Genomic DNA, 17,179 nt, shown 5'->3' with positions numbered 1-17,179 from the left:
TTGTTTCTTTTGTTTGTTTTGGTTTTAGTTTGGGTGGTTTTTTAAGTTTTCCTCTTCAAACTGAAGAGAAAATAATTTGAATTTCTAAAGGTAAAATAAGTTCAGCTACTCCATCTGCTTCTGTGTTTACTGACCTGCAAAACAAGACACACAGCTGCATTTTACTATACTGCTCTATGAAAGGTTCATCTGAACAGGGCAAAATGCTAAAACAAAACTTTAGAGCTACCTACATGATACACAGCCAACCCCCCCAGTGCCTCAGAAGAGCTAAAAGACAACATCTGAACCTGAAAAACACAAATGCTTTCCACTAACTTTTCCAATATACTCACATAGAATGATCATGACTATAATGCATTCAGAAATTAATTCAGGATAACATTTTTAGGTTATTTTACTGTAAAATGTGGATAGCAAAAATTATTCTAATAATTCAATAATTAAGCACAAATAAAACAAATTTGTAGCTTGATAAACTCACTTCCATTTCCTTCCCTGGAGAAAGATGACTGACTGATCCACTTGAATTATGAAACATTTTCACAGTACATTTAGCTTCATTTTGTACTAACTCCTGGTACTGGTTCACCACCCTGAAACAATGAGGACATAAAAAGATTAACAACTTTGAACTTCCAAAGTAGATACTTATAGATAAACACATAATTGTATATGTTACAGTCATATATTTTATATATTATGTAAGCATATCTCTATAAAACATAGAGGTGCACATATAAAAAACATACTTATACTTCTTTGTATCTTTCTACGTTATATTCCTGGGCTCTTAGATTTATTCCATTTGAACATTTAATCTCTTTTTTCTTTTCTAATACAAAATATAATGTGAGAAACACTCTACTGGAGGAATCTAGAAAACAATAAAATATTTCAATTCCCAAAAGCAACTGCAGATCTTTGGGACGTCAGTCAACGGGGATTCCATTCCCACTTTTTTACAGAAGTCCAGAATCCTCTATAAAAAGTGTCTCTTCTGGTTATGCTGCCTGTGAAACAGTCAACCCTCCTTCAGCTTGAGGTCTATGTCAGGTGAGGAGTCTAAATGCAAGGGCTGAACAATCACTCCCCTGTGAGCATTATGACAGACATTCGATAAAGCAACAGACAAGTTTAAAATACTGTTCTATCAAATAGAATCAGATACTACATCTCTATTAATCTAAGACAACCAAGCTGAGGGAATACTGTTTCACAAACAAGAGTGCAATATAACAAATGACCTTGAAATATAATGCTGAAGTGCTGTAGTCACTTACACTCTGGCAGACTGGACCTCAGTGAAAACCTGCTGGAATATTTCCATTACCTCACACCTAAATGTGATGAAATACTCCTTATTTTGATGTAGGCCTGCTTCTGTCATATGCTGTTACCTGACTAATGCAGACATAAGCAAGGGCCCTGACACACATGACAGAGGAAAGGGGGCAGTGCACTTTTTGTAGCAATTAGGTTTTAGGTTTTAGACTGACTTAAAAGGTGGAATCAGGGTAGTAAAATGCCGTGTATTCAAAAAGTGGTCCTGCACTCCCTCTACTGTTTCTTCTTGTCCTTGTTCCTGAAACCCTGTTGCTTATTGTGATGAAAGGACTTGTGCAACCCAGTGACAAACATGATCAGGAAATCAATCCCAGTTAAAACCAGGCTCTTGTAATATTATTGTTTTACTTTCCAGCCAGCCAATCTCCCCAATTCAGCTTACAGAACAAGCAACAAAAGTATCAGCACAAAGGAGGCAGGAGAAAATATAAGCAAAAGAGTTTCTTGATCAAAATCACCTATTTAACAGAAGAACATTATTACCGATTTTTGATCAAATCAAAGACTCATTTCCCTGCCAGGCACTTAACATGTGCCACACAGACATGGAGATAAGAGCTATGGTATGTACATAGCCAGTGGTATCCTATGGAGGCACAAAAACACAACTGGCTCTGACAGAGGTTGCTCTTTAAAGGTTCTGTGCTTATATGCACAGGCAATCTAACATGATGTACGCTGACAAACACTTAAAACCACTTATCTTGCTGCCTCAGTTATCCCTGAATTGCTACTCCTACTCATTCTACAACTAAAATATACTGAAAAACTGTTTTATTACTTGCTTCTCTAGGAAAGCCAAATCAAGACATGCACAATACACAAAAAGAAGGTGTATAAATCTTAAATCCTAGATCACACTTCAAACAACAAGTTCAAATGAACTATTTCCATGATTGCAAATTTACCGTGCCAAATGTTCAGATGAAATTACGCATAAGTGCTCTCAGAGTTCAGGTGTACTCACTTATTTGATGTCCTCTATTCTTCCTTGCTTGTTAAATACAGAAACTACACACTATTCTACTTCTTGATATGATGACTAATTCCTCTTTTTTTCATTTGTTCTGTATCTGTTTCCATAACCATAACACTGGCTGTATCCAGTTTTGCCAAAAAGGAACAAAATTTATTATTTGGCATCAAGCCAATTAGATGTACAAACTATATTAAGTTACCTTTCAGCATCAGTCTTCGAACCAATAAGGAACCTAAAATGTAAAGTACATTTTCAGTCATGAATGGGACTAAAAGAACATATTTTTATAATCACAAGGCTTCAAACAAATGGCAGTGCTGTGTTTTTTTCATACCTGCTCGAAATACAAATTATAATCTATCCACTCAATCGATCATTCAGTACTTGAAATACACACTTGACTTCCTAACTATATATACAACCTACACACATGATCTAATATGGTCTCCTTTAACAGTAAATTACCTACAAAACAAAAGGCAGAATATAGAAGTTTTGGATTTTATATTTTTTTTAAAAAATGGAAGCGAGTAACTGCTACAGAATTATTTATGTAAAAGTACAAAGGAAAAGTTATGTATAAACCAACACCATACCAGTACACTCAAACCAAAATACAAGTGTTCTGAGGGGAGATCAAAAACAGTCCTATACATAATACTTTAACGAACATTTAGTTTCCATTGTTTGATTTCACTTATGCCAATTCAAATACCCCGTGATTTCCCAGACCTTCTAGATTAAGTATCTCTCTTTTGCATAACACTTATGGCTTGCAAATCTATTGCAATGTTTAACTCTACAGAACTTTCTCTTTCTCCAGCTCAAAAAAATTTAAAAAAACATTTTATTTTACTGAACAACAAAAATGTATACTTCACCTTTCATTTCATATGACAGTTTGCCAAGGATGAGTTATCCAAATTTGATGAACTTTAACTGTTAGTGTCTTAGCAATTATTTCCAAAACCTCCCAAGCATTTAATACCTCTAAATTCATTTAATTCCCAGCCTTATTACAAAACTCTAAGCTAGCATTGTTGTTTCAAGAAGATCAATACTAAGTATGCATGCTGGTTTTGGCTAGGGTAGAGTTAATTTTCTCCATGGTAGCTGAAACAGGGCTGTTTTGGATTTGTGCTAAAAACAGTGTTGGTAATACATGGGTGTTTTAGCTATTCCTAAGCAGTGCTGACAAAGGTCTCTCACAAGCAAAAGGGCTAGGGGTGTACAAGAAGTGGGGAAGTGACACCACAAGGACAGCTGACCCCAAGCGAGCAAAGGAAAGGATATTCCATACATACCATATGGAAACATGCTCAGCATATAAAGCCAGGGCAAAAAGTAAGAGAGGGGTGGGGGAAGCATTTAGAGAGAAGGCATTTGTCTTTCCCAGTAACCATCAGGTGTGATGGGGCCCTGCCCTCCTGGAAACAGGCGAACACCTCCCCATGGGACATGGTGAATGAATTCCTTGTTTGGCTTTGCTAGCATGTGTAGGTTTTCATTGACCTATTAAACTGTCCTTATCTCAGCCCACATGGTTCCTCATTTTTACTTTTGCTATTTTCCCCCCATCCCACCAAGGAGGTCATGGGAGGAGGGAGTGAGTGCTTGTGTGGTGCTTACTTGCCAGCTGGGGTTAAACCACAACAGTATGGAAACAAACCGTGAATAGCTCAAGTCTAGGGATAAAATATTCTTAATACTCAGGATGTTTTAAGATTTTAATAAAAAATAAGAGAATTATTACATACAAGAAGATAAAAATAACTTTCATTAACAGAACTAAAAGGTTTGCTCAGTCTCACTGCTCCTTGCCTTAGTGAAATTTATAGACTCTACTCTGCTGCATGGATTCCTCCACACAAATAATCTGGTATCTAGAACAAAAACAGCAGAGAACAGAGAATCTTTGTAGAACCGCAGCCAAAACCAGCATATTCCAAACAATTCAAAATTATGAAGCTTCTTAGAAGCTCATGTTTTTCTTCATTTATTTAGTTCAACTGGATCTAAGAGTAAACAGAATACAGTCACATCTCATGCTTTCATAGTACTAGGCAATTTTTGAGAACAATTAAAATTCTGAGTATCACCAAAAAGGAGTGCAACAACATCTCACAGTGTCTCCACAGTTTTCATGATTGGATTTGCTGGTGGTCTTATTTCTCCCCCAATGTATCTTTAATGTAAAAGAACGTACTAATTTAATGTAGAAGTACATTTGAATTATGACCGTTGCTTGTACATATTTTGGTTTGGGTTTTTTTTGGTTAAAAAATCTTGAGACTTCTAGCTGTAGAGTATTTGTGTGACTGAAAATGACAAGTAATGTTTGTTTTCCTCCACCTACTGATCACAGCATAATTAAAAAAAAAAATATGCAACTTACTGTGATGGAGTTAATAGGTTGTCATTTTCTTCGTCACCTTTGAGTGTCTGAATTTTACCATAGTACAAGGGATTGCCAAGAGACTGAAAAATGGTCAGTTTTGTTTTTTGAACCTGATTACCAACTTCACATTCAAACACATAATCATCCTTCATTTCCTAAAAAGACAGAATGACCTAGTAAGTCTTGAACAAGCCTTAGCTGAAACAGCAAGTAAAGCAGACCAACTCCATATACAGAGTAAGAAACATTCTATAAGTAACTTTAGGTAACACTCTATAGGAAGGGGTGCATTATTTAAAATGAAAGTAATTCCAGAAGTTACATTAATAGGATGAGAGGAAAAGCACTTATCACCTCTTAAAAATAAAAAGTTATTGCAAACTCCAAACGATCATGTTAGACATGGAAATGTAGACCGGGTAAATATGGATAGAAACAGTTTTATATGAATTATGACAATGCAAAAAACATTGAGAGTAAAATGGAGCTGAACATTAAGTTCTATGGTGAAGCATTATTTTTTCCAATAGGCAACTACAAAAATATCATGATACATGTTGTTAATAAAGCTAGTACCTTGTCTCTGAAATTATAAAAAAATAATCAATTATGTGATTCAATCACATAACTAATAAATGAATTATTATTAATGCAAATTAATCAATGATTATATTAAAGTACTACTTCTGTCCAAATCCCATAGCTTGTGCCAAAAATCTTAAGGTTCAACTATAACATCGCAGAAAGTTTTTTTGTAAGAGGCATTTAATATTAATCTATTTCAAAATGTAACATTTTTATTTCAATAAAGCTCTTTTTTATCAGCCTTTGAATTTCTGAGTAAAGAAAGCAATTTGTTGTACAGAGTTCTGCTCCATGTAAATTATGATAATTTCTTTAGTACAAGCTGCTTATCCTTGTATTTCTGGAAAATCTGAGGAAATCAGACTGATCACATGCTTGCTTGACTGTATAAAATTACAAGTCTCTCTGATAATCTTCCCATGTTTATGTAACACATGGAAGATTAATTAAACTGGGGGAGGGAAGATTATTCCACATTACATTGATTTTGTTGAAATAAAAGGCATTTTAACTAGAGACAGTGAACTTTGGCCCAAGGTCTAAATTACTCACGTGTGCTGGCCAGACAGTTGGTTGTGAGTCATCAGACTTGATAGACTTTTCCACTTTGGCATATTTTTCCACCTTAAAGCAAATAGAGAGATGAGAAAAGAATCACCCATGTTATCTCCTATATTTCTCCAAGGAAATGTAATTGAAGAACCTTCAGAACTTTACATTTATAGTGTTATATAGTTATATAGCTGCTATGTTAAACCTAGGAGTGAAACATGGTTTCAGACTACAGTCTGAAATCATTGCCTGCAATGTGGAACGGATAAGTAATTTCACAGTAACAGTAATTCCTAAAGCCTCTGATTATATCAGGTACAACACAGTTGAAGTGAAAAGTGGGTTTGTTTTGTAGAAACTTACACTGTCATTTCATGTGTTATTTGCATTCTTGACAGCCCTATGATGTCCAAAACTACAGTCTTGTCTAGTCTACATTCTTTTAAAAAAATCTCAGCATAATAGAGAAAACTTGGGGCACGGGCCCTAGGTGTCCTGGTTGGTGGCAAGTCAAATATGAGTCAGCAGGGCTCTGGCAGCCAGGAGATCCAGGTGTGTCCTGGGGTGCATCAGGCACAGCATTGCCAGTTGGACAAGGGAGGGGATTGTCCTGCTCTGCAATGAGACTGCCTCACCTCGAGTGCTGGGGGCAGTGCTGGGTGCCACAATATAAGAAGGATATAAAGCTACTAGAGAGTGTTCAAAGGAGAGCCACGACAATGATGAAGGTCCTTGAGGTGAAGCTGTATGAGGAATAGCTGAGGTCACTTGGTCTGTTCAGCCTGGAGGAGACTGATGGGAGGCCTCACTGCAGTTACAACTTCCTCGTGAGGGAAGAGGGGCAGGCACTGATCTCTTCTCTATGGCGACCAGTGACAGGACCCCAGGGAGTGACCTGAAGCTGTGCAAGGGGAGGTTCAGGTTGGATATTAGGAAAAGGTTTATCACCCACAGGGTGGCTGGGCACTGGAAGAGGCTCCCCAGGGTAGTGGTCACAGCACTGAGCCTGACAGAGTTCAAGAAGCATCTATTAGATAAGACACATGATATGATTTTGGGGCTTGTCCTATCCTGCAGGACTAGGAGTTGGACCTGATGATCCTTGTAGGTGCCTTCCAACTCAGATTTTCTATGAGTCCCTTCTGTACACTAATAGTATGTGTTTTGGCAGTGCCAGAAACTAAGAATATGAATGCCCCCAAGAGAAAAATGCACACAGAGTGAAAAAAACAACTCTCAATTAGAATTCTCTGCATAAAACTTGAAACTTTTCAAAATATTAATGTCCATAGTAGTATAACATATTGAAAGACAGGAATTCCTACCAAGATGAAAAGAGACCCATTTTTAAACAATCTACAAACCTCATTTGCTTTTCTGTTTTTCATCATACTATCAGACAATAGATATGCGCTCATTGAGCCCACAGAAGAACAGTGCTAACAATTTGTTTGTGCTGATTACTTCATCCAAACTATTCTATTACAACTGCAATATATTACAGCGTAGCTTAACTTGTTTTTAAACCTTATGGCACAGAAAAGTAATTGTTAATGTTAAAGTCACTCCCAGTTTTTTAAAATGTCATTCTTTGATACTGGTTACTTCTTAGACACTTCTTCATGGAATACAATTTCTAATAACTGCTAATTATATATAACAATTGGTGGTCTTACATCTACTTCAGAAGGAGCAGTCAAGTAGCAAGGGTTCTGTTTCCACATATCTACGCACTGGAAAATGAAAAACAGGATTAATATATTAAATCCTTTCATTAAATAGTTAGAAGCATATTACATTACTCTTCAAAAGTAGTTACTTTAATACATTAATACTTACATTTCCAGCTTTTGAAATTTTGAGGTCATACTGCTGGGCTGCTTTCCTCTCCTTCCTTTTCTGTAAGTAGTCAAGTAGCCTGAGCTGAGGTGGAGTTGAGTAGTGAGCTACTTCTTGCTGTCTATTCAGAGAGGACCTTGAGTATCTTTTGAAGCACCTATGGCAAAATGACACCTAAGCTTGTAAAACCATCAACATGAATTTCTCCACTCCCCTTGTACAAAACCAGAAATATGCAGGGAACTGCTAATTACATGGAGACTACTAAGTTTTTAAATACCAATTTAAAATTGCTTTTCTGGATTACACTGTACAACTCTAAATTATGATTTCGGATTTATAAAAAATATCAGTATTCTGTCCATCTGTTCCAGTACTAAGGATGGGGTTATTTTTTAAATGCCTAATTGAAGTACATCATCAAAATGAATAATTAAGAAGTTTCCAAGCTTAAAATATTTGTGTATTATCATAATTTCAGTTACATCAAATGATCCTTGTCCTGCTTATGTAACTATAAAGTTATAAAGATAGTAACTACCCTCTAGTCTTTGTTTCATGACAAACTCATGGGTTCAGTATAATGCTGTTCTGGACATTCATTTAATCCCTTTTCCTATTTTTCTACTGGAATATTTGTTGACCACCAAGCGTTAATTTCAAGGACAACTTGATCAAATTAATGTTTTGTGTTTTTTTAGAAATTACCACTGGTTTGGTACAAGCATAGTATTTTAATGCAGATTTAGTTTTAAATATTTCAGTAATTGTGACAGACCACTAATACATTTCCTGTTTACAGAGTGAATGCAACTCTATCTTGTGATAGAACAAACACATTGAACAAATGTTTCAAGCTTCTGCGGAAATAAAAAATGCACAAAAGTGAAATAATTTCAACATTTTGTACATAGTGCATACCACATTATTTTAAATTTTTCCAGGATTCTTATACACTTACACCTCTGTTTAGCCTGAATGTCAAACATACAAATAATTATTTTCATTTGCTCATTCAGGATTAAACTTATATGAAGCTTTTAACAAATTAGAGACCAATATGCAACATATCTGTTTATATATTTTACATTACTGAGCTGCCATCTGATTCCGCTTACACAAAACCTATGCAAAAAAAAAAACCCAAATTCAATATAACTGATTATGTTACAAAAATACTTATATATTTTCCTTTGATATACAAAAATAAGCATATTACAGTATCTACTAGTAACTGAAATAAAACACAATATTGAGCACTTAAAAATACAATATAATTTCTTGACTGTTTCTCACACATTTCTATTTAAGTTACAGGTATTACATATGAGGAGCTGTATTTTCACATAGAGCATTACTTATATTTTTTCTGAAAGCATATTTCATACTGAAAACTACCGTTTCATGGGGCGAGTGTTCATCTTCTGCTTGTTGTACAGGAGTCTGTTTGTAGTACAGGTCACTGCTATTGAAGGGTCAAGACACAAAGGCTCTGCTGTAGCCAAAATAAGTTGGCTCTCAAGTAGTAGTTTGTCCTCCTGTAATATACAGTTATTATTAAATATAAAAATATGAAAACTTTTACAGCAGTCAAGTTCCTATATACCTATGCATGTAGACATTATCTTAGAAAAACCTGAAAAAAATATTAAACAAATAAAAAATCTTAGTAAGTTTTTGTTTTGTTGTATATTTATGACATCACGGTAAATTTTTTAAATAACCTCTAACCTACCTGTGTCCATTTGTGGTTGTCACTTGTTATAGAATGCACGTCACAAATTAAAGTCTGAGGAAAAAGACATAATGGTAATTATGAATAATAGGATTTGATAATATATGTTCAGTAACAGTGCTTATCCAGTCTAGGAACTACCATGAGACTGAGAAATTACTTAAGGCTCCTCTTTACCTGCATTGTAGGTCGCAAAAGAATGTGCTTGCTTTGGTACGTTGGAGATTTCATGTTACCAGACTGCCTATAGTCACGTATTTCTGCTATGACACATCCACAATGGAAAATATTAACCTGGTTGAAAGAAAAACACCAGCTTTTGAATAAACAAACATTTACCAATCTTCCCCTGCCTCCACAAAGAATTTTGTTATATAACATATAAAATTCAGTGAAACTAGGAATACAACTCACAACGAAGATTTCAGACCAGCAGTCTTTCCTATGTACATAGACATGTTTGTCCTATAGTCATGCCTAAAACAAAAGCTTCAAATGCAGTGTTTTCATATGCCAGCAATGCAGTTGTAAGAAATTCCTATGCCAAATAATCCATAATGACAAAGAACAAAGGAAATTTTGCTAAAGCAGAGTTGAAGATGTTTCACAGCTGTAATCACAGCAATCTCTCTTCTCCTCAGAAGTAAGTACTTTTTTTTCCCCCCTACATATCAGTAAAATATTTATTTGGGGCATTAACTACTACAGTTTCATATGCACAAGTGTCTTATACTTACAATCAGCTACGTGAAGCACTCAAAAAAATCAAGGTCTATCTGGGTACAATACGCAAGTTCTTTTTGTAAATAAAAATTCAAACCTGAGATTTTTCCAAAAGATCAACCAAAATAGGTGGTAGCTCCTCTGCATCCAAATATTCAAGCAGCTCTCCTTCTTCATAAGGCAAACGAATGGTCTCAGAATCTGAATTTAAACAAAACACATTATCTTTGTGTTTCAAGTTCACACATGAAGAAATCTGAAACAACCTTGCCAAACGAAAAAGCAGTGTTGGCAGAAAACTATCCACACATACCATTTTTTTGCATAGTATTAATTTTACATCCATTTCTGTACTTAAGAGTTTTAGTTTGCTCTTACCATGCTAGCTTTTGCTCCCAGGTGATACAATGTATGTATGATCTTATTGCCCATGGCAGTACAAATGGCATGAAAATACCACCAAAGTAGAACAAAAATGCCTCTAGGCAGATCTAGGCATGAGAAGCAGTGAAAGAAACAATTTGACAGAAGGAACCTGAAGTGAGAGAAACTTGGATATGCAGCTCCAGAAACTAAGGGGAAATAAGAGACTGGAAGGTTATCAAAAAGACTCCAATCTACAGATTTTGGCTGTAGATAAACAGCTCAGAGCTTTATGTAAATTTTTAGTTCAAGTAGAGCTGGTTGTTCTCCCATTCCACACCCTGGAATTATATTGGAAGTGAAACAGTTAAAGGTAGACAACAACACATTCTAAAAAATTTATATAGCATTCTGAGTATTTTTAAAAATTCAAGAGAAAAATATTACCTGAACCATTTTTCCCCCTGAGCATCAGTGAGTAACCCTCATTTCCTGGATAGAGGTTTACCACAAGACATGACAACGTCTCCTGCATAACCAGCTTCTCAAGTAAGTTCACATTTCGTCTCAGCTTCTGCTTTAAAAGTAAACATTTCTCATGAACATAATACTATGAAATTATTAGCAGAAATAAAAACAATTGCTAGAATGTGGCTTAAGATTAATGACAAATTATACATCTAAACAAGCTCAGTTAAATTTAATTGTACTGTAATCAGCTGAGTAAACATATTATGTATTATCACACATGCTTATAGACATAGATTTATATAAAAAATCCCACTCATTTACATTACAAACCCTAGAACTGGAAGTCCACCAACAACAGAGTTAACAGGAATAACCTTATGCTAAAATGTTGTAAATCTACAGTGCACCATTATTTGTATCATTTCAGTTCTATGAACATTATCAATCCAGTACAACTTGTTTGGTAACAACAAAATATTTAGTACTTTCAGATATTCCTAACAGAAGAAGGCATTTCTCTCCAGGATTAAAATAATGAATTGGAGCATTTGGAAGCTTTCTTAATTGCATTTGGTTGCCTGTATTTGCTGAAATCTGATCCAGCAACTGCAGACACTATTCCCTTATTGAACTGCAAAACTATCTTTTCCAAGTATAACAGATTTTTATAATTACTTGGTGTGTTTCAGAGATAAACATCCCACAAATTGAAACATTTGAAATCTCCTTAGAACTTAAGACAATGAATTCTGAACCTCAGATAATTTTACAGCCGCTGGTTGGAGACCATATTTCATCTCTGGGTACAAACATTAACTGGGAGTTAACCTGAGTGCTCATTTGTCTTCTCATTCATTTCAGTTCCTTGAAAGCAGCAATACACCAGCTTCCACAGCCTTTTCTTCTTGTTCAATTTGACATTCAGAGTTTAGCAAAGTAATTCATATCTTTTACACATCATATGTAGCACTGATGAGCCTGTTTGAGTCTCTTTGCTAACATTACGAAATTTTTTCACAGAAATTCTTAGTTTACCAGCAACTGGAGAAATAAATCTGAATTTACAACAAAATTACAGGGTCTGAAGAATGCTGCACATTCTTCCCATGAAAGTCATGCTAAGCAAATGTTTGTGAAACAGTGATAATGACAACAATGCACATGGCATTGATGCTGGCCCCAAACTTGAACACAAATGCCCTTCGGTAACACAGGATTAAGACAGAATGAACAGCTCATTAAGCCAGTCTAGGCCTTACTATTCACATTACATACTCTTATCTTTAGGTGACTATTACAATAAGAAGGGATTATACGTCATTTAACAAAGAAATTAAGTGGAATTAAAACCAAAGTATTTTCTCAATCTGCCTGTTTAGACAGAAATGAAAAGCTTTCCAGGAATTTCCACTTACCTTTATCTCAGGCTCTTTTTCACATTCTTCAATATACAAATCATAAAGTTTTTGAAATACAGATTTTCTGAAATTAAAAAGACTCAACATGTAACCAAAATTCAATCAAAGAAATGCTAATAAAAAGAAAAATATTGAAACTCTTGGTACCTTCCACTTGATAAATATTTTCTTTTGGGAGGTCTCTGGCGGGCACTTTCAATGATATACTAAAAGAGAAGTAAACAAGAAACCAGCACACATTACAAAGAAATTTATTTCTAGTTACCACACAACTAGAGATCATTACTAGACAGCGTTCCATGTATACAGAAAGTAATTGACAGTTATGGTACATGGCTGTTCCGAAAGTGCACTAAACACAAGTTGTTTATGTTACAGTCATCAACAGGAACACAGCTCAATTTAACTGTTAGAGACAGCATTTCATGCCTATGGCATCGGTTCCATGCAAGGTCTTGATTCTACACTCACATCTTATAATTACAGTAGTAACTAACACTAGAACATTACCGTATTTAGTTACCACTACTGAAATTCATGTGGTTAACACTCTAAGGTACAACAAGTTTATGCATACTGGCTTGACAACATTTACAAATCAAATACTCTTCAACATGATAATTTCAGGAAGTTCTCCCTTTGCCTTTTTGCATTTACATTATTTTTCTCTATAGAGCTGTGCATTATACATATAATTCACGTACATTATACATTTGAATTAAAAAAGAGTAAGAGAGATAGCATCCTCCAGTAAATGTGATTTATAGTCTAACAAGGTTTTTCCAAATGTCTATTATTTGAAGTATTTAAATTAACATTTTTTTTTCAGAATTTATGTGAAGGGAGGGTCTCTCACAGGAATGTGCATTTCCCTTAACAGGGTTCAAGGTAACTGTTATATCAGATGACAAGCATTAAAGAACACGAATGTGAAGGTACTTATCTTTTTTATTCTCATTAGGTTATCCCTAAAAACACAAACAGGATTTTATCATATATTTCTGCCAGGTGTCTCTGTAGAGCCTTACTTATTTCACACCACACAGATTTACTGGTTTAGAAGGGGTAAGCTCAAGTCTTGCACAGTCTATCACCATCACACTTGATGATGTTTCCAGTACAATGCGTAAGAAACAGCAATTTCAGTGAGAATTCAGCAAACTCAGTGTTACATGCATAGGTGATTACACATGTATGTATTTACATAACGTGGTTTTCTACCGCTCTTCAGGAGAACTAAAAAATAGCTGTTTTATTTTTATAACTCTGAGATCAATAAATTATGTATGAACAAGTAACTTAGCTGCTTCTTACCTCAGCACGATCCAATGCCAGTTCTAAAGCTTGTTGCTGCAAGAATGACAAAGAGTTTTTTAGAAATTACATTACTTTTTTTAACATACTCATACATTAAAAGCACACCACCCAACAACCCTACCACTACTGATATGAATTTATAATTAGAAGATGGGCTCAAAAATTTTTTGGCACATACTAAACTTAGCTAAAATCTCATGTAATTGCATCACAAGGCTTGGGTAAATTATGACGCCTTAGAACAATGAAAAGCAATTAGAATTAAAAGTAAGAATGGGAATTACACCTAATAAAAGCAATAACAAACACTACCCAAAACAATTAGAGATGACAACTAGAAAACCTGATCTCCTTTCTTAAGCTGGTCACTAACTCAACAGAAAGTATAGGCCAAAATATCCCTGAACAGATGTCCAGGAAGAAAACATTTATCTTTTACATACCAGTGCCCAAGTATAGGTACATTTATTTTTCACAAAATAGAAACAAAGATCTTGTGGTCAGAACATTACTTCTGCACATAATACAATTTAAGAAATGTTCCTTATTATATACTCTTAGGTGGCTAGGAAACAAAACCAGCTTCCACTACAGACTTTTTCCAAGGCAGACTAAAAGTCTGCCCAACCCATACAAAACACAGCAAAATCTGCAAAAGCTTCTCAATATCCCATAGCATGGTATACTCAATACCATTTATTTTAATGAATTTAGCTTCTTTGGAATGCTTTTTACTTCAGTACACCTACAGTTGACATACTTCCATTTCAAAAAGAACCCGCAACTTCACAGATCAGAATTATGAGTTCTTGGACTAAATTTTGACAAGTATTTCAAACCAGAGTAAACAAGCACCAGTGTCAAAAAAAAACCCCAAGAAAGTCTTCCTTGGCTCCTAATGTTCCTTCTCTGGCACTCACTTAAGCTCTGACCTCCTTCGTGCAGGAATAATGTGCAGCTGCTAAATGAACCAGACAATGAGACTGATTCGGGGTAGGGAGGACAAAAGAGGACACTATTAAGAACTGAAGTGTTGTAGGAGAATGTCAGGAGCTTGACTCATCTCCAGGTAAGCCCAGAGAAGCAATGCATTCACTTCAGTGGCAGCTGGATAAAGTCCTTAGGAATGTACTTGTGACAAGCTCTAATATTTGGTGAAGCCTAGGAATACTTGTAATAGGTCCTTCTTCCCAAATATGTATTTGTTCTATTCCCTCAGTTTAAACCATCCCTATCAGCTGCTCCTAAAAGCAAACACCTCTACTTGAGCCTCAAGAAATAGAAGACACACGAACCATGTCCAATCCAAGGTAGTGCCAGTTATTACATAGATAATGTTTTAATACAATAGAATCCAGTGAAGAAAACCATACTACACAACAACAAAAGAACAACAAAGAAATATAAAACAAAAACATTCATATATTATACCTAAAACAAAATTTCTTACCTGTTCATGAAAATCCCCCCACCTACTTACCATACTACTGTGAGGTAGAACCTGCCACGACAGAACACTTTAATTTTCAAATGCCTGGGTATTTTTATGAAAATGTCAAAATACTGAAGTTTTCTATATAAGAGAATATATCTAGCAGATACATCTACAATGCCTATGTCTAGGTATGATTTCAAATATTCAATTCACTGACTGTTTAACATTAGGTAAAATCCATGGCAATATTAGCACCTGTGAATACAAGACTACTATGTAGAAGCAGGATTTATATACACACAACTTCCTACCACCACTCATGACTGAAAACACCACTAGCTTGATATGGCAATTCCTATGCTGCACTGGCCAGTGAGTAAGTGTTTAGAAGTGTTCACAAGCTATGAAGAAAGACACTCTTAAACAGGGAAATCTCAGAATTCAGCAATAGCAAGCAAAACAATATTTTAAAATAAAATGTCACATATTAATAGCATTCTCCTCATCAGGCAGACAGCTAGCAGACTAGAGCAAAAATATTTGAAAATATATGATCTAAATCCTAACTTACCATTGTAGTAGAAGCCATGTGGCCAAATGGCAAAAGAAGTACTCAAGGAGTTTTGTGTAGCTGGCAAAGAATCATATTTGATGGTTAGACCTGGGGTACTGAAAACAAAAAATTCAAGGAGAAAAAAAATACCATTGAGAAACTAGATGGGTATTTATTTAAATACAACATTTCTGGTGGTTAATTCTACTTTAATGACATTAGCAGTTTCCTCCAAGAGTAGGAACAAGTGTTCCATCCACTGCTAGTACAGAGGTTCTCACTCCAATGACCACTACTACTTTTCACAATAATTTTACCTTAGTTTTATTCAATAGTAAAGCAATAAGCATGTAAATGTACATATAGTTTTCTCCATTGCAGAGGTCTACCTAGGCTATCCCGAATGTCACATCCTCAGATGCACAGGAGGCTAACACACTGAATGAAAACAGAGTGTTTAGCACACTGCATCAGCTCTTTTGTTTTTCCTTCGAGAAGGTGTTATTCCATAGCCAATACCTCCACTAGCCGTGTCTTCTAGCATTGTTTGGTTTAAAACTGACTCCTAGCAAGTTGTCAATCAAGAAATGAAAAAAAAATTGCTGCCACCGCCTCCGCGGCCCCGCCGGGCTGAGAGCGAGCGGCGCAGCCCCCGACGGCAGCAGCCGGCCGGGAAGGGCCGGGCCGGGCCGGCAAAAGCCAAGGGCGCAGGCCGGGCTCCCGCTTCCCTTCCCTTTCCTCCGCGCCCCGCCCCGCCCCGCCCGGCCCGGCCCCGTCCCGCCGCCCCCTCCCCGGCCGTGGTTCCGCCGTGCCCGCCGAGCGCCGGTACCTGGCGGCCTCTCCCGCGGAGCCCCCGGCGCAGCGGCCCCGCCGCCGCCCGCCCGCGCAGCCGGCCCCGCCGCGGCGTCCCGGGCCGCCCGCCCCGCCGCTTCCGAGCCGCGCCGGAAGGGGCGGGCAGGGCGCCGCGGGGACCGCCAGGGGCCGGCAGGGCGCGGTGCGGGCGGGGGGTGGGTGGCTGAGGGTCGCGCATAGGTGCCCAGGAATTGGAGGGGTTTGGTGGTTTAGTGGGTTAGTTTACAAAGCGCCTAGACTGCGCTGCAAGTCACAGCTTTAATGCCCTTGTGAAGATCAGGATAGGATCCTGTGCGTCTCAGGGATGATGTAAGGATATTTGAAGGGGTTTGGTATGGCCATCTCCTGAGCCTGCACAGGACTGTCCCCAGGAGTCACACCATGTGCGTGAGAGCAGTGTCCAAACACTTCTGAAGCTGTGTCAAGCTTCAATCACTTCCCTGGGGAAGTGGGCCTAGGGAGCCCATGGCCGGATGGAGGTCATGAGCATCCATACTCAAGGTCTGCCAGGCACATCTACACCACACACTGTACATATATCCCTGGGCACAGCACTTTTATGACTTGTAGCACGTTTTTCCCAGACCTCTCTAGCAATTCTGACTGAGCCAC

At 36.9% G+C, this 17,179-nt stretch overlaps 1 protein-coding gene across 26 annotated transcripts in view; it reads right to left on the bottom strand.

The window, feature by feature from the left end:
- The window catches only part of SUPT20H (SPT20 homolog, SAGA complex component), a 29,938-nt gene extending 13,258 nt beyond the window's left edge, over positions 1-16,680 (bottom strand). For 14 of the 26 annotated variants that reach the window (XR_003960706.4, XM_030273809.4, XM_030273826.4 and 11 more), the window contains exons 1-17: positions 16,545-16,680; positions 15,734-15,831; positions 15,208-15,228; positions 13,725-13,760; positions 12,558-12,616; positions 12,408-12,474; positions 10,969-11,098; positions 10,256-10,359; positions 9,613-9,729; positions 9,436-9,489; positions 9,099-9,238; positions 7,701-7,857; positions 7,538-7,594; positions 5,862-5,933; positions 4,722-4,879; positions 2,526-2,558; positions 485-596 (exon numbers count right to left, since the gene is read on the bottom strand). Coding sequence is in view for 25 of the 26 variants with exons in the window: in XM_030273809.4 (XP_030129669.3) it covers positions 485-596; positions 2,526-2,558; positions 4,722-4,879; positions 5,862-5,933; positions 7,538-7,594; positions 7,701-7,857; positions 9,099-9,238; positions 9,436-9,489; positions 9,613-9,729; positions 10,256-10,359; positions 10,969-11,098; positions 12,408-12,474; positions 12,558-12,616; positions 13,725-13,760; positions 15,208-15,228; positions 15,734-15,751 (1,335 nt within the window). In the remaining variant the exon portion in view is untranslated. The remainder of the gene's footprint in view (positions 1-484; positions 597-2,525; positions 2,559-4,721; positions 4,880-5,861; positions 5,934-7,537; positions 7,595-7,700; positions 7,858-9,098; positions 9,239-9,435; positions 9,490-9,612; positions 9,730-10,255; positions 10,360-10,968; positions 11,099-12,407; positions 12,475-12,557; positions 12,617-13,724; positions 13,761-15,207; positions 15,229-15,733; positions 15,832-16,544) is intronic. The other 12 variants (XM_030273822.4, XM_030273963.4, XM_030273974.4 and 9 more) reach the window with 6 other exon arrangements.
- Positions 16,681-17,179: the final 499 nt, after the last annotated feature.

This window comes from Taeniopygia guttata, chromosome 1 (assembly GCF_048771995.1).
Source record: "Taeniopygia guttata chromosome 1, bTaeGut7.mat, whole genome shotgun sequence".
Taxonomy (NCBI): Eukaryota; Metazoa; Chordata; class Aves; order Passeriformes; family Estrildidae; genus Taeniopygia; species Taeniopygia guttata.
Note: the sequence above shows the minus strand (reverse complement) of the source record. Positions and strands in the feature narration are given on the sequence as shown.